This window comes from Lolium rigidum, chromosome 1 (assembly GCF_022539505.1).
Source record: "Lolium rigidum isolate FL_2022 chromosome 1, APGP_CSIRO_Lrig_0.1, whole genome shotgun sequence".
NCBI classification, from domain to species: domain Eukaryota; kingdom Viridiplantae; phylum Streptophyta; class Magnoliopsida; order Poales; family Poaceae; genus Lolium; species Lolium rigidum.
In genome coordinates this window covers 89,855,090-89,876,885 of record NC_061508.1, presented here as the reverse complement: position 1 = coordinate 89,876,885, position 21,796 = coordinate 89,855,090, and the positions used below count along the sequence as shown (strand labels likewise).

Here is a 21,796-nt window from a genome sequence, read left to right as displayed (position 1 = left end):
CACCACCCAAGGTTGTTCGCTCCTCGAATTTCATTTTTGCCTCGGTTTTGAATCAAACTCTTCATTTTTAACTAAAAACCGTCAATATATACCTCCCTCCGCCGATCTAATCTTGCATCGAATCTTTTTGAGCGATTTTTTTTTCTGGTCTTGTTCTTTTAGTTTTTAGCCACGGCAAGCTCCGTATCCAATCTGGAAGGTGAAGGCTCTAGTAAGAAAGGCGTGGTGAACCACTACCTCAACTCCATGGTGGCGCCTTTGAAGACCTTGACCTTACAAGGAGGGGTGCTGCTCATGGAGGAGGTGAAAGCTCCCAAGACCGAGGGCACCATGGAAGAGAGGTTGCAAGTTCTGGAGGATATTGTCTTTAGATATGGCACCGTGATCGAGCGTAGTCTTGATACTCATCACTTTATGAAAATAAATATGAAGAAGAAGGTGGAAGCCTACGAGGAAAGGATCAAGGATACGGAGGAGAAGATTTTCCATATCCTCACACAAGCTGGATAGGTTCCAAGCCACGATGTGGGATGTGGAAAATCAGAACTGCGAGTATGAAGATCGTTTCATGACGATCGCTGAAGCTGCCTCCACCAAGTTCAATGATCCTCCTACATCTTTCTACAATGGGAGACCTTATCCTTGGAAGCTCAAGGAGTTGGACGCCCATTATGAGGAGGAAAGCGCTAGTAAGGATGACCCTATGCCAACAAACTAAGTACCCTTTGCTTGGGCTTAAATTCTTGATTCTTGGATTCTAGCTACTGTAGAATTAGAATCTGAAACAAACATCCCTCCACAATACCCAGATTGTCCAGAATTGATTCTAAAAAGTACACACAGAGTACCACAAGATGAGAATTGAGAAAATAGGTGATTCCTGAGCTTTTTTTTTTGCCGAATCATTTTCTGCCTACCCCCCTCACGTGTAACCCCCTCCCCCGCCCCCGCATCAGACCGCCGCCTCCTGGCCCTCCTCTGCCCCTCACGATTTCCGCACGTCGCCCCGCTCATCCGGCTGCCGCCTCCTGCTCCTCCCACCCGCTCGTCCGGCCACCGACCTGCGTCTCCCACCCGCTCCTCCGGTCCCCGGCTCCCACTCATCTGGCCGCCGGCTTCCGCTGTACTCCGGCGCTCCACCATGCCCCGCTCCAGTGCCTAGTCCATCCGGCGTGTCCCTGTGAAGGTATGTGCTCTTGTTTGCTCCAGCCGCTCGTTAGAAACTAATATGAGTGCTCGATGAATACTACTGCTATGTTGTTAGAAACTAATACGAGTGTTGTTAGAAAGTAATATGAGTGTTGTTAGAAACTATGAATACTACTGCTATGTTGTTCAGTGCTAGTTCCCGTTTGTGTAAATTTAATTTAATCGTATACATTATATAGATGGCAAAAGACAAAGCAATTTGGGATGCGGAAGTTACTGCTATTTTTTGCAAACTTTGTGTGATTGAGAAAGAAAAGGGGAATAGCCCTCTGAAGTTTCTAAGTCCGGTTGGTTACAAAAACCTTGCTGAGGGTTGTTTTTAGAGAAACAAGGAGAGATTATAACAAACAACAATTCAAAAATAAATGGGATAGTATGAAGAAGGAGTACACCAATTGGATGCCCTTCAAGAACAAGACAAAATATTTAGGTTGGAATGATGAAGCAGCCACTGTGATAGCTGATGATGATTGGTGGAAGAAAATGGGAGAAGTAAGTTTTACTCTACTGTAGTAATTTTGAGAATGTGTTATTACAAGAAAACAATATACCTACTATTATGTTTTCAGGAAAACAAGGAGTTTCTGGCATTTCGCAAACATGGACCTGAACATTTGGATGAGATGAGCAGGACGTTTGAGAATGTCCTTGTTACTGGAGAGAGCTCATTCATGCCTGGTACAGTATCTGGCACGGTGTTACATGGGGGTGCAGAGCTTGATAATCTTGAAGATGATGATGATGATGAAGAAGTACACGTTACTCCAAGTAGTCGTGCAAAAGAGGCGTTGGACAGCTTGAGAACCAAAAAAAAATCTTGGGCAACGTGAAATGAAGCGTATGGTTGATCATATGATTAATGAAGATGCGCCAGTTGCTTCTAGCAAAATGATCATTGTCACTAAAATTGAGAAGATAATGGAAGAAGTAGTGATATGTGGAGCAGAAGAAGGAAGTGATGAGCATTACATAGCAACAAAGTTGTTTGCTAAGTTGGAGAACCGTGCCTTTTCGTATATTTAGGACAAATGAAGGCCAGATGAATTGGCTGAGGACGATGTATGAGGACCATAGGAAGAATTAGATGATCTATGCTATGTATCATGGCATTTTATTTGCTGTTATGTGTGGCTATGTATGATGATATTTTATTTGTTGTTCTGTTTAATTTGTGGCTATGTATAATGCCATATTATTTCCTGTTATGTTTAATTTGTGACTATGTATGATGACATTTTATATGTTGCTATGTTAAATTTGTGACTATGTATGATGATATTTTATATGCTTTTATGTTTAATTTGTGGCTATGTATCATGACATTTTATTTGCCTTTATATTGTGTTTTAGATGAGCACAAGTCATAGTGAGCGCGATGAGGATGGAGTTAATTCAAAATGGTTGCGAATTGCGGCAAAAAGGAAAAGGAGGGAGTACTACATGCGAGTCGCACATGTTGCCCTGATGTATGGTGAGAAGTTCTTAACCAAAAGGAATAGGAGAATTCCTATCATGACCGGTCAACAATAGGTTACTGAAAATTTGAATACAAACAAAGATTGATATGTCATGTTTAGGATGTACATGTCGTGTTTTGATAGATTGCATGAGACTTTTGTGCAAAGTTATGGTTTGACGTAAACAAGGAACATGAGCTCAGAGGAGTGCTTGGGTATGTTCTTGTGGATAGTTGGTGGTCCTCAATCTGTTAGCCAAGTGGAGAATCGATTCAAGCGATCAACCGAGCTAATACATAGGAAATTCAACCATGTGCTAGAGTGCTTGAACAAAATGGTTGTAGATACTATTAAGCCAAAAGATCCGGACTTCAGAGACGTGGATGAAAGGCTTCGAGATTCTAGATTTTCACCTCACTTTGATGATTACATTGGTGCAATTGATGGGTCTCATATATATCCCTGTGATTGTTCCCGCTGAAAAGATAGTGAACCATGTTGGTTAGCATCGGTATCCAACACGAATATCATGGCAAGTGTGCGACTTTGATATGAGATTCACCTCTGTAGTTGCGGGATGGCCATGGTCGGCCCATGACACAAGGATATTTAAGGATACTTTGGTCAAGTATGCAGCCATGTTTCCACACCCGCCGAAAGGTAACATTACAATTGTTTATTGTATTATTACATTACCATAATACAATACCATATTACATAACAATACATGTGTTGTTTTTCAGGTAGGTACTATCTTGTTGATTCGGGTTATCCAAATTGTGAGGGGTATCTAGCTCCATACAAGTCGACAAAATACCATCTGCCAGAATTTATCCATGGTGACCCCCCAACGGTAAAAATAAATCTTTAACCATGCCCATTAGTTGCTACGCAATGTCATTGAGCATGCATTTGGTGTGTTAAAGATGAAGTGACGTATTTTATTGCATATGCCATCTTACCCCTGTGATAAGCAAGCTTTGATCATTGTTGATTGTATGACACTTCATAATTTTATCAGGGACATCCACTTGAGAGATAAAGAGTTTGATAGATGTGATCGAGATGATTACTACATGCCAGGGGATCTACTACCTCCACCTACTGGTCGTGTATCTAACATTGTGCATGGTGATGACGCTCCCATGAAAGTAACCAGGGAGAGAATAGCTTATTGATTATTGGCAGCTACAGATGGAGTTTAGTTTTACGCACTACTTTCGGGTGATGGTTGATGTACGTTTTCGATAATGATTGGTAATTGAACGTGCATTTTGGATGATGGTTTCAATTTCTAAAATATTTGTATACATACTTGTCATTTTGATGAAACCCCGACAGAAGCAATAACTAGAACACGCACAAATGAAGACATAACATACATTTTACATTAATTATGGTTCGTAAAGCTGCCTAAATAGCAAAGTAAACAAACAGATATATTTTGATTCTCATATCCCACAACAGGGTGAACAAACAGACAACTTCGGATTCTAAGAAATCAAGAATCACAACTGATTCTCGTGAATGAGGATTGATAGCAGAATCTCAAAATCCAAAGCCCAAATAAAGGGGGCCTAAGCTTGGTGGAGTTATATCAAGTCTTTTATGATTTTTAGTTTATCATGTCGTTCTTAGTCTTTATCTTAGTTTGGTTTTTTGCTTTCATCTAGTAGTTACCAAGTCTCTCATAGTTTGGAAAGCTCTTAGAGCATTATCATCTACATTTGGTCAAGTGGTTTTTAATGAAATTTGAATTATGGTGTCATCCATGGTTCTTTTGTATGGACATTTATGGGTAACACTTATGCAGATGTGCTCCTCGTATTTAGGAATTTCAACTACATCTTATCTTGAACATGTTGGACAAGCATAGAATTTGTAAGTATGGTTTGCAACAAAGGAAAGATCCATGCAAGAAATACTAAGTATCATAAGAAAACAAAATACCTTGAAGTTATGTTGGAGATGTGGTCTTGGAGAACAAATAGTAGTAAGACGAGATGACAAGGAGGTATGAGATACTCTTGTGCTACTTGGTAATCAACAGGTAAACTAATTGTCATTGATATTTCAATACATATGCTCGGACAAGCTTGTGAATGAAAAGGTCGGCACCAGAGGATTCGGTTAGCCATGGAAAGTCAAAGACAATGGTGGATGTAGAGCATATGACATGATTGAAAGATCCATGAATAATATTTGTACTTGTTATTAGGGGGCAAGACTATTAACTGATCCCATCAAGAAATGGCAAAGTGTTTGGTAAACATCAAACTTCATCCTCATCTTGTCATTTAACAATTTCTCTTCTTGTAACTAGTTGCTCTATGAGAGTTTATCTTCAGTACAAAGTCAAAGTAGAAGAGAAATAAAACTGGTAAAAAGCCAAGCATAGAAGTGATCTATATTTATAGACACACATGAAACATTGTTCCAGTGTCCAACATGCAATAGTTAGTCTTGTTCAAATGGTAAGAGGTAATTGCTAGAGTTTCTATTTTATGAAGTCCATGTTTGTATGATTTTTTGTTCAGAGATCATACATTACAATTTAATATGCATAAGTTGATGATGCAATGCTCGTATTTCTTTTATCAACCATAAGCTCATTGATGCATAATATGATATATTCGCTTATTTTCTCGGGGACGATCAAAGGTTTAAGCTTGGGGAGTTGAATACGTGAATTTTACATCATCATTATTGCTACATATATTTTTAGTTTTCATTGATATTTGCCATCATACACCACAATTTATGCATTTTTAGTTGATTTCTGAGACTTTCCTACAATGTCCCCTTCATTGGTATTTAATTCTTGGGAGGCAGAAAACCTCCTTTTTCGTATTTTATTTGTTTCAGGGCTTTCTGGACATCTAAAAATCAAGGTAAAAATACCTGATCAGTTTTTCACCCGGAGAATGACCGTGAGCGAAAGAAGCACACGAGCGGAGCCACGAGGGCTAAACGGCACAAGGTGGCGCGCCCAGACATGTAGGGCGCGACACCCTGGCCTGTTTTCACCCCGGGTATTGTCTCGGACCCCGTTTTATACCAGAGCCTCCGTTTCGCCTAAAAACCTAAGCCATATTTTCCCGAAATTTATTGATGCAGGCGACGGAGGCGAGAGTCCTCTCCTACTCCGGGAGAGGGCGGATCCTCGCCGCACCGGTGCCTCGAGTGAAGGGGAAATCCACGCCATCGATATCACCACTCCACCTTGGCTTGGGGGGAGGCATCTCCATAAACATCTTCACTAGCACGATCATCACCACCATATCCATCTACGAGATCGACGTCATCCCCCTCATAGGTTGTGTTGAATTGAACCCCGCATATTGTTTTTAGTGCTATTGCATGTTTGTGATTGGTACTTCGTCATTATTTGGTGTGGAGATTATACATTCAGATTGTGTTGTAATCATTATGCATCTGGTTCATACCATGTTTGACACTTGTGAGTAGTTTCCCACGTTCTTGAGGGCATACGATGATCTAGCTATGATTCTATATGATGTGCAATGAGTATTTGGTCAAGTTTTCTATCTTTATGTTGTTCTATGACGGTTTTATGCGAACAACGACTGCATATTACTTCACCTATATGGGTTCATAGGGCTGCACTTTAATGTAATGAATGTGTGTTGGAAGGGGCGGACTGGCAGAAACTGTTTTCCAATACTATGAGTTGCGTTAGTGGGGTTTATGTCGGGGACCGATGATCTTATTTCTATGGTGGGACATTTATGTCTTAATGATTCTATACTTGCTCATGAAAATGTCTCTAGGACCAATCATAACCGGTGTGTTTGCTCATATCTATGGTCGCACCTAATTTAGGCTCCATCCCTAACTGAATAAAACTTGAAAAAATATTTACCATGTTGTGTAGAACTTAGATGCTAGTAAATCCATGTAGCTCTCGGAAACTTTCATCTCATATAAGCACACAAACTTAAGCTTGTCTTCTTTCTGCATAGAGGATTGGGCTTTTCTCTCATTGAGAGCTTTTACTTAATTGTTAATTACTTTCTGCACTTTATTTTTATTAAAACTATACACATAAAATACCAAAAATGTTGGTTTATTATTATTGTTTTCTTATCGATTCTGCTAACCAATACCTTCATATCCTCGTGGGTTCGACCACATTTCTTATTGAAAAATACTACAATTGATTTCCTGCACTTGGGACCATCAACCACATATGCTTAGATCGGGCCTAAAAATCGAAGGTATCGCTATGATACTATTGTAGGGCTACATAGAAATAAATAAAAACTATTTCCCTACGCGATATTCCGAAGATCTAGCCAAGGTAGAAGGTCATAGGGATGACCACTAGATGCGCACATGCAGAAATTGGTGAAGCCCGTCAAGGCAGTGCAGTCCTGGATCTGATCCAATCCCATGATCTTCGAAGTGCAAAAATACAACATCTCTTCATGTATCCACACGTATGAGGAGGAGCTTCAACGGTGGATTGCTAGCTAGGTCCGGTACTACATCTAGTATGAATGGAAGCGCTAGGGTTCCCAACACATGGGAGAGGCCTAACCGTGCCATTTGGGCATCCGACGCCCCACTATATATAGGGATTAAGTGTGAGCTTCACAACACTTTCGGCCCACTTACTGGAACTCTAATCTGGTCACCAAGAGTCTAACTCGCTGACCTGGTCCCTATCCGGCTTAGGTCGAACCCAGCCGATTCACTTCTTAGACAGATCAAATTAGGCTCATTCAGTGCTTTTAAGTGTGTGACCCCCACAAACTGTGGAGAGTTAGACACGATTGGAGTCCGACTCTCAATCGACCAGACGGTAGAAGCTCCTAGCAGAATGTTTGAGAATGTCCTTGTTACTGGAGAAAGCTCATTCATGCCTGGTACAATATCTGGCACAGTGTTACATGAGGGTGCAGAGCTTCATAATCTTGAATATGATGATGATGATGAAGTACACGTTACTCCAAGTAGTCATGCAAAAGAGGCGCTGGACAGCTTGAGAACCCAAAAAAAAAATCGTGTGCAACGTGAAATAAAGCGTATGGTTGATCATATGATTAATGAAGATGCATCAGTTGCTTCTAGCAAAATGATCATTGTCACTGAAATTGAGAAGATAATGGAAGAAGTAGTGATCTGTGGAGCAGAAGAAGGAAGTGATGATCATTACATAGCAACAAAGTTGTTTGCTAAGTTGGAGAACCGTGCCTTTTTCGTATATTTAGGACAAATGAAGGCAAGATGAATTGGCTGAGGAGGATGTATGAGGACCATAGGAAGAATTAGATGATCTATGCTATGTATCATGGCATTTTATTTGCTGTTATGTGTGGCTATGTATGATGACATTTTATTTGTTGTTCTGTTTAATTTGTGGCTATGTATGATGACATTTTATTTGTTGTTATGTTTAATTTGTGACTATGTATGATGACATTTTATATGTTGTTATGTTAAATTTGTGACTATGTATGATGAAATTTTATATGCTTTTATGTTTAATTTGTGGCTATGTATCATGACATTTTATTTGCCTTTATATCGTGTTTTAGATGAGCACAAGTCATAGTGAGAGCGATGAGGATGGAGTTAATTCTGAAATGGTTGTAGCTGCGGCAAAAAGGAAAAGGAGGGAGTACTACATGCGAGATGCACATGTTGTCGTGATGTATGGTGAGAAGTTCTTAACCAAAAGGAATAGGAGAATTCCTATCATCACCGATCAACAATAGGTTACTGAAAATTTGAATACAAACAAAGATTGATATGTCACGTTTAGGATGTACAAACCATGTTTTGGTAGATTGCATGAGACTCTTGTGAAAAGTTATGGTTTGACGTCAACAAGGAACATGAGCTCAGAGGAGTGCTTGGGTATGTTCTTGTGGATAGTTGGTGGTCCTCAATCTGTTAACCAAGTGGAGAATCGATTCAAGCGATCAACCGAGGTAATACACATGAAATTCAACCATGTGCTAGAGTGCTTGAACAAGATGGTTGTAGATACTATTAAGCCAAAAGATCCGGACTTCAGAGATGTGCATGAAAGGCTTCGAGATTCTAGATTTTCACCTCACTTTGATGATTACATTGGTGCAATTCATGGGTCTCATATATATCCCTGTGGTTGTTCCCGCTGAAGAGATAGTGAACCATGTTGGTTAGCATGGGTATCCAACACAAAATATCATGGCAGTGTGCGACTTTGATATGAGATTCACCTCTGTAGTTGTGGGATGGCCATGGTCGGCACATGACACAAGGATATTTAAGGATACTATGGTCAAGTATGCAGCCATGTTTCCACACCCGCCGAAAGGTAACATTACAATTGTTTATTGTATTATTACATTGCCATAATACAATATCATATTACATAACAATACATGTGTTGTTTTTCAGGTAGGTACTATCTTGTTGATTCGGGTTATCCAAATTGTGAGGGGGTATCTAGCTCCATACAAGTCGACAAAATACCATGTGCCAGAATTTATCCATGGTGACCCCCCCCAATGGTAAAAAAGAAATCTTTAACCATGTCCATTCATTGCTACGCAATGTCATTGAGCGTGCATTTGGTGTGTTAAAGATGAAGTGACGTATTTTATTGAATATGCCATCTTACCCCTGTGATAAGCAAGCTTTGATCATTGTTGATTGTATGGCATGTCATAATTTTATCAGGGACATCCACTTGAGAGATAAAGAGTTTGATAGATGTGATCGTGATGTACTACATGCCAGGGGATCTACTACCTCCACCTAGTGGTCGTGTATCTAATATTGTGCATGGTGATGACGCTCTCATGAAAGTAACCAGGGAGAGAATAGTTGATGGATTATTGGCAGCTATAGTTGGAGTTTAGTTTTACGCACTACTTTCAGGTGATGGTTGATGTACGTTTTGGATAATGGTTGGTAATTGAACGTGCATTTTGGATGATGGTTTCAATTTCTAAAATATTTGTATACATACTTGTCATTTCGATGAAACCCCGGCAGAAGCAATAACTAGAACACGCACAAATGAAGACATAACATACATTTTACATTAATTATAGTTCGTAAAGGTTCCTAAATAGCAAAGTAAACAAACAGATAGATTCCGATTCTCGGATCCCACAAGTAGGTAAACAAATAGATAGCTACTGATTCTCAGAAATCAAGAATCGCAACTGATTCTCAGGAATTGGGATTGATAGCAGAATATCAAAATCCAAAGCCCAAATAAAGGGGGCCTAAGCTTGGTGGAGTTATATCAAGTCTTTTGTGATTTTTAGTTTATCATATCGTTCTTAGTCTTTATCTTAGTTTGGTTTTTGCTTTCATCTAGTAGTTATCAAGTCTCTCATAGTTTGGAAAGCTCTTAGAGCATTATCATCTATATTTGGTCAAGTGGTTTTTAATGAAATTTGAAGTATGGTGTCATCCATGGTTCTTTTGTGTGGAGATTTATGGGTAACACTCATGCAGATGTGCTCCTCGTATTTAGAAATTTCAATTACATCTTATCTTGAACTTAATTAACTTGAACATGTTGGACAAGCATAGAATTTTGTAAGCATGGTTTGCAACAAAAGAAAGATCCATGCAAGAAATACTAAGTATTATAAGAAAAACAAAATACCTTGAAGTTATGTTGGAGATGTGGTCTTGAAGAACAAATAGTAGTAAGAGGAGATGACAAGGAGGTATGAGATACTCTTGTGCTACTTGGTAATCAACATGTAAACTAATTGTCATGGATCAATACATATGCTAGGACAAGCTTGTGAATGAAAAGGTCAGGCAACGAGAGGATTCGGTTAGCCATGAAAAGTCAAAGACAATGGTGGATGTAGAGCATATGACATGATTGAAAGATCCATGAATAATGTTTATACTTGTTATTAGGGGGCAAGACTATTAACTGATCGCATCAAGAAATGGAAAAGTGTTTGGTAAACATCAAACTTCATCCTCCTCTTGTCATTTAACAATTTCTCTTATTTTAACTAGTTGCTCTATGAGAGTTTATCTTCAGTATAAAGTCAAAGTAAAAGAGAAATAAAGCTGGTAAAAAGCCAAGCATAGAAGTGATCTATATTTATAGACACACATGAAACGTTGTTCTAGTGTCCAACATGCAATGGTTAGTCTTGTTCAAATGGTAAGAGGTAATTGCTAGAATTTCTATTTTATGAAGTCCATGTTTGTATGATTTTTGGTTCGGAGATCTTACATTATAATTTATTATGCATAAGTTGATGATGCAATGCTCGTATTTATTTTATCAACCATAAGCTCATTGATGCATGATATGACATATTCGCTTATTTGCTCGGGGACGATCAAAGGTTTCAGCTTGGGGAGTTGATACGTGCATTTTACATCATCATTATTGTCACACATATGTTTAGTTTTCATTGATATTTTCCATCATACACCACAATTTATGCATTTTTAGTTGATTTCTGCGACTTTCCTACAATGTCCCCTTCATTGGTATTTAATTCCTGGGAGGCAGAAAACCTCTTTTTCGTATTTTATTTGTTTCAATTTCTAAAATATTTGTATACATACTTGTCATTTCGATGAAACCCCGGCAGAAGCAATAACTAGAACACGCACAAATGAAGACATAACATACATTTTACATTAATTATAGTTCGTAAAGGTTCCTAAATAGCAAAGTAAACAAACAGATAGATTCTGATTCTCAGATCCCACAGCAGGGTAAACAAATAGATAGCTACTGATTCTCAGAAATCAAGAATCGCAACTGATTCTCAGGAATTGGGATTGATAGCAGAATATCAAAATCCAAATCCCAAATAAAGGGGGCCTAAGCTTGGTGGAGTTATATCAAGTCTTTTGTGATTTTTAGTTTATCATATCGTTCTTAGTCTTTATCTTAGTTTGGTTTTTGCTTTCATCTAGTAGTTATCAAGTCTCTCATAGTTTGGAAAGCTCTTAGAGCATTATCATCTATATTTGGTCAAGTGGTTTTTAATGAAATTTGAAGTATGGTGTCATCCATGGTTCTTTTGTGTGGAGATTTATGGGTAACACTCATGCAGATGTGCTCCTCGTATTTAGAAATTTCAATTACATCTTATCTTGAACTTAATTAACTTGAACATGTTGGACAAGCATAGAATTTTGTAAGCATGGTTTGCAACAAAGGAAAGATCCATGCAAGAAATACTAAGTATTATAAGAAAAACAAAATACCTTGAAGTTATGTTGGAGATGTGGTCTTGAAGAACAAATAGTAGTAAGAGGAGATGACAAGGAGGTATGAGATACTCTTGTGCTACTTGGTAATCAACATGTAAACTAATTGTCATGGATCAATACATATGCTAGGACAAGCTTGTGAATGAAAAGGTCGGCAACAGAGGATTCGGTTAGCCATGAAAAGTCAAAGACAATGGTGGATGTAGAGCATATGACATGATTGAAAGATCCATGAATAATGTTTATACTTGTTATTAGGGGGCAAGACTATTAACTGATCGCATCAAGAAATGGCAAAGTGTTTGGTAAACATCAAACTTCATCCTCCTCTTGTCATTTAACAATTTCTCTTATTTTAACTAGTTGCTCTATGAGAGTTTATCTTCAGTATAAAGTCAAAGTAAAAGAGAAATAAAGCTGGTAAAAAGCCAAGCATAGAAGTGATCTATATTTATAGACACACATGAAACGTTGTTCTAGTGTCCAACATGCAATGGTTAGTCTTGTTCAAATGGTAAGAGGTAATTGCTAGAATTTCTATTTTATGAAGTCCATGTTTGTATGATTTTTGGTTCAGAGATCTTACATTATAATTTATTATGCATAAGTTGATGATGCAATGCTCGTATTTATTTTATCAACCATAAGCTCATTGATGCATGATATGACATATTCGCTTATTTGCTCGGGGACGATCAAAGGTTTCAGCTTGGGGAGTTGATACGTGCATTTTACATCATCATTATTGTCACACATATGTTTAGTTTTCATTGATATTTTCCATCATACACCACAATTTATGCATTTTTAGTTGATTTCTGCGACTTTCCTACAATGTCCCCTTCATTGGTATTTAATTCCTGGGAGGCAGAAAACCTCTTTTTCGTATTTTATTTGTTTCAGGGCTTTCTGGACATCTAAAAATTGAGACAAAAATACCTGATCAGTTTTTCACCCGAAGAATTACCGTGAGCGAAAGAACCACATGAGCGGAGCCACGAGGGCTAAACAGCACAAGGTGGCACGCCAGGACATGTAGGGCACGCCACCCTGGCCCGTTTGCACCCCGGGTATTGTCTCGGGCCCCGTTTTATACCAGAGCCTCTGTTTCGCCTAAAAACCTAAGCCATATTTTTCCCGAAATTTATTGATGCGGCGACGGAGGCGAGCGTCCTCTCCTACTCCAGGAGAGGGCAGATCCTGCCGCACCGGTGCCTCAGGTGAACGGAAAATCCACGCCATCGACATCACCACTCCACCTTTGCTTTGGGGGAGGCATCTCCATAAACATCTTCACCAGCACCATCATCACCACCATCTCCATCTACGAGATCGAAGTCATTCCCTCATAGGTTGTGTTGAATTGAATCCCGCATATTGTTTTTAGTGCTATTACATGTTTATGATTGGTACTTCGTCATTATTTGGTGGGGAGATTATATATTTAGATTGTGTTGTAATCATTATGCCTCTGGTTCATACCATGTTTGACACTTGTGAGTAGTTTCCCACGTTCTTGAGGGCATACGATGATCTGACTATGATTCTATATGATGTGCAATGAGTATTTGGTCAAGTTTTCTATGTTTATGTTGTTCTATGACGGTTTTATGCGAACACCGACTGCATATTACTTCACCTATATGGGCGCATAGGGCTGCACTTTAATGTAATGAATGTGTGTTGGAAGGGGCGGACTGGCAGAAACTATTTTCCAATACTATGAGTTGCGTTAGAGGGGTTTATGTCGGGACCAATGATCTTATTTCTATGGTGGGATATTTATGTCTTAATGATTCTATACTTGCTCATGAAAATGGCTCTAGGACCCATCATAACCGTTGTGTTTACTCATATCTATGGTTGCACCTAATTTAGGCTCCATCCCTAACTGAATAAAACTTGAAAAAAAATTTACCATGTTGTGTGGAAGTCAGATGCTAGTAAATCCATGCCGCCCTCGGAAACTTTCATCTCATATAAGCACACAAACTTAAGCTTATCCTCTTGCTGCATAGAGGATTGGGTTTTTCCCTCATTGAGAGCTTTTACTTAATTGCTATTTACTTTCTGCACTTTATTTTTATTAAAACTATACACATAAAATACCAAAACTGTTGGTTTATTATTATTGTTTTCTTATCGATTCTGCTAACCAATACCTTCAACTCCTCGTGGGTTCGACCATATTTCTTATTGAAAAATACTACAATTGATTTCCTGCGCTTGGGACCATCAATCACATATGCTTAGATCGGGCCTAAAAATCGAAGGTATCGCTATGATACTACTGTAGGGCCACATAGAAATAAATAAAAACTATTTCCCTATGCGCTATTCCGAAGATCTAGCCAAGGTAGAAGGTCATAGGGATGACCACTAGATGCGCATGTGCAGAAATTGGTGAAGCCCATCAATGCAGTGCAGTCCTCGATCTGATCCAATCCCATGATCATCGAAGTGCAAAAATACAACATCTCTGCCTGTATCCACACGTACGAGGAGGAGCTTCAACGGTGGATTTCTAGCTAGGTCCGGTACTGCATCTAGTATGAATGGAAGCGCTAGGGTTCCCAACACATGGGAGAGGCCTAACTGTGCCATTTGGGCATCCGACGCCCCACTGTATATAGGGAGTAAGTGTGAGCTTCACAACACTTTCGGCCCACTTACTGGAACTCTAATCTGATCACCAAGAGTCCAACTCGCTGACCTGGTCCCTATCCGGCTTAGGTCCAACCCAGCCGATTCACTTCTTAGACAGATCAAATTCGGCTCACTTAGTGCTTTTATGTGTGTGACCCCCACAAACTCGTGCAGACTTAGACACGATTGGAGTCCGACTCTCAATCGACCATATGGTAGAAGCTCCTAGCAGAGCATGCCGACTTCCAAGTACCATGGAGTCATGGCGACAAACATTTCCAATATGACTTTTCATCCCAGTCCCTTTTTCCTCCCGGTATACCTTCTCAAACTATAGACTATTTATTGGCATACCTTTAATAGCTCAACTCTCTTCTCGATCCATGATATGTGATTCATCGACTAACTCGCTCTTAGTCAGCTACCTCAGTGAACACTTAACCGAGTTGTGCATCACCATGCTTCCGAATCATATCATCCAAGAGGGCTCAAGGAATATCTTTTCGAGTCGGAAGGGCAAAATTCCATCTTGGTTATCCACATCATGTAGCTTGATTCTCATCCACCCCAAACTCTGCCTTTATGGCTGACATGTTACGGAGCGGCGTTAGATAGAACCTAAGTTGGCCAATCCACAACTTGGATCGTCCGGTCACCTCTGGTCTAAGGATTCCATTGATTGAGACAACCAAATGACAACTTCCTTGTTGCTTCTCAATATGGGCCATTCTAACTCGCAGAACATTTTAGTTGTTCCCGTGTATGTCCGATTGGCCCATGACAAGTGGTATCAAGTCACATGCCGACTTGCAAATTAGTCTAAGTCATGTGTCTAGCATAACCTCGACGACTAAGGTCATTCTAGTATGAACAACACGAATACATAGATTCACAACTGAATCACATATTCGATGATACATACAAGATGTTCATACAAGGACGACTTTACTATATTTATGAACACATTGAAAATTACATCATACATGATTGCCTCTAGGACATATTCCCAACGTTTACCAAGGCTTGGTTTAGCAAAGTAACAAATCCAAGAAACACCAAATAAACTAATGAACGCCTGAACAACAGAAAGGTTACCGGTTACAAAATTTAGAACATTTATTCCCCAAGCTCTTATTCTCAAATCACAGGTCGTGACATGCAATAATGAACATGATCGCCGAGAGTGTAAGATCAATGAGACAAAAAAGTATATGTGGGTGTCGTAAAGCGTCGACGAATAAGGGTAAGAACTAATAGTTAGAGTGTTAGGGAAGGTTGTCTTTTACTGTGTTGGAGTTTATTGTTCAAAATCATCATATTGGTATGTGGATGGTGAAGAAACTTCTCCATGGAATTGTTCACTTTGTTTTTTCTGGGATATTGAAAGTGTTCTATGTGTTATGATATTTCACACCATCTTTTTATATTATGTTTTTGCTCATGGTTATATGTCACAGTAATGTAGACTAATTCAACAAATTTTAGGCCTAGGATGTACAATATTTCAGAACGTAGGGAGTACTTTCCATGGCACCTATAGTATTGCATCGTCACGCAAACCCTAAGTGTTGTGGAAGAATTTTGAGGACCGAAAGCTAATCGCTGGGCTAGCTCAAGGGTCGCACAAACACTTAAATGTATTTAACAAAGAAACAAGGAATTCCAGAAAGATTGGTTGCTCACATTAGCCTTTCTTCTTTTTCCTCCTCTTCTTCTTTTGACAGTACGCATTAGTCATTAATCGATGTAAAAGAAGGGGTTTGACGTTCCTTTCGTAAAGAAAGAATCCGAAGAAAAATATTTAGGGCTCGTTTGATTCAAAAGAATGCCATATAAAATATTGTAGGATATAATCTTTTGGAATTTTTCCTACGTGCCTTGTTTGTCTCGCAGGATTGGAATTGTTACACATGATATTTTTCCTATATGATGATTGCAATATGTTTTAGAGGAATTTTTTCATCCACTCAAATCTCACATTGCAAATCCCTTGTTTTTCCCGTGAGTCAATTGCTACTTGAAACGTTATCATCATGTACTTAGGTTTCAGATCATGTAGGATTCAACTGGTCGGGTAGTTGTCCTATACGTACTATGTTGTAAAAATCCTGCTAATCAAACATACCCTTAGCTCCGTTAGCGCGCTACAACGGTCACACAGATTAGTCGCATGTCTTCTGTTTACTAGACCGACAGAGTTTTAGTTTGAAAGAAAAAGAAAATGTCGAAAGACAAAGACCAAAAAGGTTTGACCACGCGTGGACCTTGTTCTCTACCAGACGAGGATCCTAAAAACAGCACCCCATAGGTCTTCCCTCCTCCCGAACAAGCTGCCGCCTGCATGCACAACAGTACAACACCAACCACGGCCGGGGAAAGCTCCGTGTGAAAAGCGGGCGGCCGTAGTGGGCCGGGCGTGCATGGGATTACCACACGGCGAACTACGAGGCAGGTGGTACTAGCAGAATTGGGATATCTCTTCCGCGAGAGAGTCGCGCAACACGGCAGGCGACGACGGCCGGAGCCAGACCCGACCGCGGCGGGGAGTCCCGAGGATGGTGCCGGTGGAAACCCCGCCGCGCCTGCATGCGCCTCCCGTCCCGAGCAGATCGCACCCCGTAATCCAATCAACCATGTAATGTCTGGACGTAAAAGCTCAGTAATTAACAATTGATTCATGATGCCTGGCTCCTCTTCTGATTTTGCGTCCATGGCTCTATACCTTGTCCCGTCCGTCGGGCCGTTTCTTGGCTGGTTCCTAGTATCTCGCGCGCGCGCACGCACGCTCGCTCTCGTTTATGCAGCTCCGTGAGTCGGCCGGGGCTGATTTTCCGTCTTGGGCCCGAGACCCTGCCGGAACAAGTCCACGCTCCATGCACATTACGTGCCTACGCCCTACACTTTCACTGCAGCGAGAAAAATATACAGGTAAATACCCCAAATCCACTTTGGCTCAAAGTAGTAGATGCACCCACTAATAAGAAAACGTATTTCAAAATTTCTAAACAATATGTGAAAAATATCTTAGTGTACATTATATGTTCGCACATAAAGTTTTGCAAAATAGAAATATTTTGTCCTATGTAGAAAAGAAAATTTTTGGTGTTTTCGGATAGCTTTGCATACTTTTTTTTTTGTATGTGTAGAAAACAAATATATTTGTTCCACAAAACTTTGTGTGACAACCAAGAATGTCATGTATTATGTTTTGGAAATTTATGGCATTTTAAAATGTAAACTAAAATGCATGTCCAAACCAGCTCTCCTCCCCATCCAACTCCTTATCCTCTCACCCGACAACCAGCTATATTTACATTCCACTACCATCGTCCATGTGCCTCATCGGCTCATCCACAGGCTACACGTGGCCAACAGGGACACCACCACACTTTGATCCACGCACCAATCCACCTCGGCCATGACCGATTAGCCCCATCTGACATCCACCCTATTCAGAGAATTATGTGTTTTTGCCCCATTATGCATAAACATGGGCATCATTGACTCACATCGTTTAAATGCGTAGGAATATAAAATACAAAATTGCAATTATTATGCCCACCCGAATCCCACAAGGTTGGATATTTGGTACTACTGAAGTTTCTCTCATACTTCCATTGCACTAATGGAAAAAAATGTCCTTTCCGAGAGGGGGCACTAATGGATTCATATGTGTGGTTGTCTAATTTGTACGAATTCTACGTTATTTTCCGAAGGATACTCTTACATTATATTTCATTAGAAAATATATCCACTTAAACCTCCGAAAATACTTTTGTACACCCACGCATGAGTGTGGGTGTTTCCGTCACCATCCATTTATTTCTCGAGATCCGTGCCCACTATGGTAGAGAGTGGATTTTGGTGCAGGAAACGACACTTTGTTTTTCTTGTTGCAGGACACAAATTTGGTGCAATAAAAATCATGTAACATTCGCATGGGCATCACAATCCCCTCATATATTTCCCTATTATAGTATTTGTAGAATCCTACAAATATCAATAAGAAAATTCTTATACAAACTAAAGTACTCCATACAGTAACATTATACTGTTTATTGTTTCAAAACGAACAACACTTATGTACTTTAGTACATATTTTCATAGCCAAATAAAATATATAAATCGGTCATTTTGTAGACTGTTTTAGTTTTTGTTTAAGTTGGTAGGCTGCTTTATTATCAAGTTATGCAGGAGTAGTTTGAAAGCATGGAGTATCTGTGAGCTCATGAAGGTAACTGAGAATTTATGACCGGAAGGAAGCCCTGCCCTTCACCTGGACAATACTACTATACGACTATCATTACATGCATCATGTCCCCCATGACCATGATATCTCAAGTCTCAAACTCTCAACTGGTAAGCTTAGGATTCCCCCTAGCAGAATACAACCGTCGGAAGAACAATACCTCTACACATAATTTTATCCCCATATGCACGCTGGTATCTCTCTCTCTCCTCCTTACTACACTTCTCATTCTCACTATAACTACCCCTTGCCAACCACGGCACCTCACCTCATCCCACCTCAGTACCTCACTCCCAAGCAAGTAGCCAAGAAGAGAAGCAAACTAGGAAGAGATCGAGTGCCAGAGCAAGAAACCACGCCGAGCTAGCTATTCATCCATGGAAGATCCCTACACGAGCTTCCTCAAGAACCCATACTACTACTACAACACTTCCACCTTGCCCACGCCTCACCTTCCTCCTCCTTTCCCACCTTACGCCGCCCTCTACCCCGCCGTTGCCGCCGCCGCCGCTCCATATCACCAGTACCCTTCCTTCTTCCAGCAGCAGCTGGCGGCGCATGCGCAGCCCACTCATCATTACAGCACAGCGCCTCCATCCCCTCCGCTCCGGGAGGCGCTCCCCCTCCTCTCCCTCACGCCCACCCCCACCTCCCGTCATAGCGCTGTCCACCACCACGACGCCGCCGACTCCGATTCCGACGATGACGAGTGCTGCTACCACCTGCAGCCTGAGATGGCGGCGGGCTCGACGACGGGCCCCGCGCGCGCTCCGCTCTTCGCCGACCTCAACTGCGTGCCGTCCTGCTGCGATGACCCGATGGACGTGGAGGCCGCCTGGTGCACGTCGACAGACGACGCCGCCGTCGCTCTGAGCATCGGCCTGCCGGCCGCCGAAACTGACCTCCTGTCTGTGCTCTCGGGCCGGGCGGCGGAAGAGGAGGAGGAAGAGGAAGAAGATTGCAAGCTGGGGGGCGGGCACGAGGAGGTGCCGCTAGGGTTCTCGTCGACGGCGCCGATCGGGAGGCTGAACAAAGGGCAGTACTGGATCCCCACGCCGTCGCAGATCCTCATCGGCCCCACCCAGTTCTCCTGCCCCGTTTGCTTCAAGACATTCAACCGATACAACAACATGCAGGTCAGAATTGTTCTTCCTTGACATCTTGACAACATACTGTTTTTTGCCCACATTTGTTGCATTAATCATTGCTCATGATGTGTTGATTGTAAGATGCCTGCCATGAAAGAATGGTTCATGAAATAGACTTGAGCTGAGAAGATATGATCATGCATGCACAGTGGCTGACTTTTTGTTTGATTGAACTAGACTGGCATGCCAGGAGCTGCGGCTGACTACCCATGCATGCATCTTTATGCTTTTCTCTCTTGTGTGTTTGGCTTTTGAGGATGCATTTGAGTGGTGTGTAGTGGAGATCCCAGGGAAGATTTTATCTTTGTTTAGTTACATCTCTCTGTCTTAGTAGTACTCCTACTGAAGTAGTACTGATCAATCAATCGGTTACTTTCTACTCGCCCTTGTACTAGCCCACCCCAGTCCTGAATCCCTGACCACTACTCATGATTCATGGCTCATGAGATTTGCCTAGCTGCATCCTGCATGCATGCATAGGTTGTTTCAGGACAGGCTTTCCCATGTTTTGGAAGCATAAGATTGTGATATTATGGGCTCGATCTGCTGCAAAAATGACTGTGTGTCCTGATGCATGCACACTCCTCCCAAGAACATCAAGCGATCTGCAGTGTTCTTCATGTAGCCACCAACAGTGCCGGTACTCTGGCTGTGCGCTCTTTAAAGAAGAACAGCACCAACGTACACAAACACACAAGCACAAGAGCTAGCTATCTACTCAGATCGCTAGATCACTAGAGCCCTCATTTCCATAACACATATATGCAGCTTTCTCTCTCTGCTTGCAAACTGATTATCACTGCTGCATGAAGGAAGTCACAACTCGTCCTCTCAACAAAAAAAATAGGTCACAACTCGACTCACACAGGCATGTATGCATCTGTGTAAGCTACAATCCCAAACTTAACTATATACATACTCTCAAGCCATCATAAGTCATCACATGTTAGTGCATTGAATTAGAATGGCTAGCTAGGGCTTTGCATATCAATATATTTGCTTACCGCAGCACCAAACAATGCATTATGTGAAGTAGTACATGTTTAACTTCAGCATAGGATATCATCTGCACGTGATAAACTTTATGTTCTGCTTAAATAGTAGTCGCTCTGTCCAAATTAAATTTAAGCTGATAGTCTAACCAAATGACATTTGCAGATGCACATGTGGGGTCACGGTTCGCAGTACCGGAAGGGCCCGGAGTCCCTGCGTGGTGTCCAGCCGACGGCGATGCTGCGGCTGCCGTGCTACTGCTGCGCGGCGGGGTGCCGGAACAACATCGACCACCCGCGCGCCAAGCCGCTCAAGGACTTCCGGACCCTGCAGACGCACTACAAGCGCAAGCACGGCCTCAAGCCCTTCCTCTGCCGCCGCTGCGGTAAGGCCTTCGCCGTCAAGGGTGACTGGCGCACCCATGAGAAGAACTGCGGCAAGCTCTGGTACTGCCTCTGCGGCTCCGAGTTCAAGCACAAGCGCTCCCTCAAGGATCACGCCCGGGCCTTTGGACACGGCCACGGCGCCTTCGGCTGCAACGGCGCCGCCGGTGGTGACGGCTTCGACGACGACGACGAGGGTGCCGTCTCCGAGATCGAGCACGACATCGTCTGCGGCGCCGCCAACGCCAGGTCCTCGCCGGCGCTGCGGTGACGAACCTATCACTTGATCGATCTGTTAAGCCGTGGTGCCAGTGCCACACGCGCGCGCGCGCAAACACTATACTGCTAGTAGTGTTATAGTTAGATGCTCAGTCTACCTGTCTGAGCGGGTGTTGATGTGTTGTTGTCGTGGTCGTTGTCTTTTTTAGTACTGTTAGGGTTGTGGAAGTGCTCTTTTCTCTCGCTACATCGCTAGTTAGTAGT

The 21,796-nt window shown here is 41.5% G+C and overlaps 1 protein-coding gene across 1 annotated transcript; it reads left to right on the top strand.

Annotated features, from left to right (window-relative positions):
* The first annotated feature begins 523 nt into the window (after positions 1–523).
* LOC124648892 (zinc finger protein WIP2-like) lies at positions 524–21,584 on the top strand. Its single transcript, XM_047188579.1, has 5 exons — positions 524–689; positions 762–844; positions 1,779–1,961; positions 19,338–19,925; positions 21,096–21,584. The coding sequence occupies exons 1-5, from the start codon at positions 524–526 to the stop codon at positions 21,582–21,584; spliced, it is 1,509 nt and encodes a 502-aa protein (XP_047044535.1).
* The last annotated feature ends 212 nt before the right edge of the window (positions 21,585–21,796 follow it).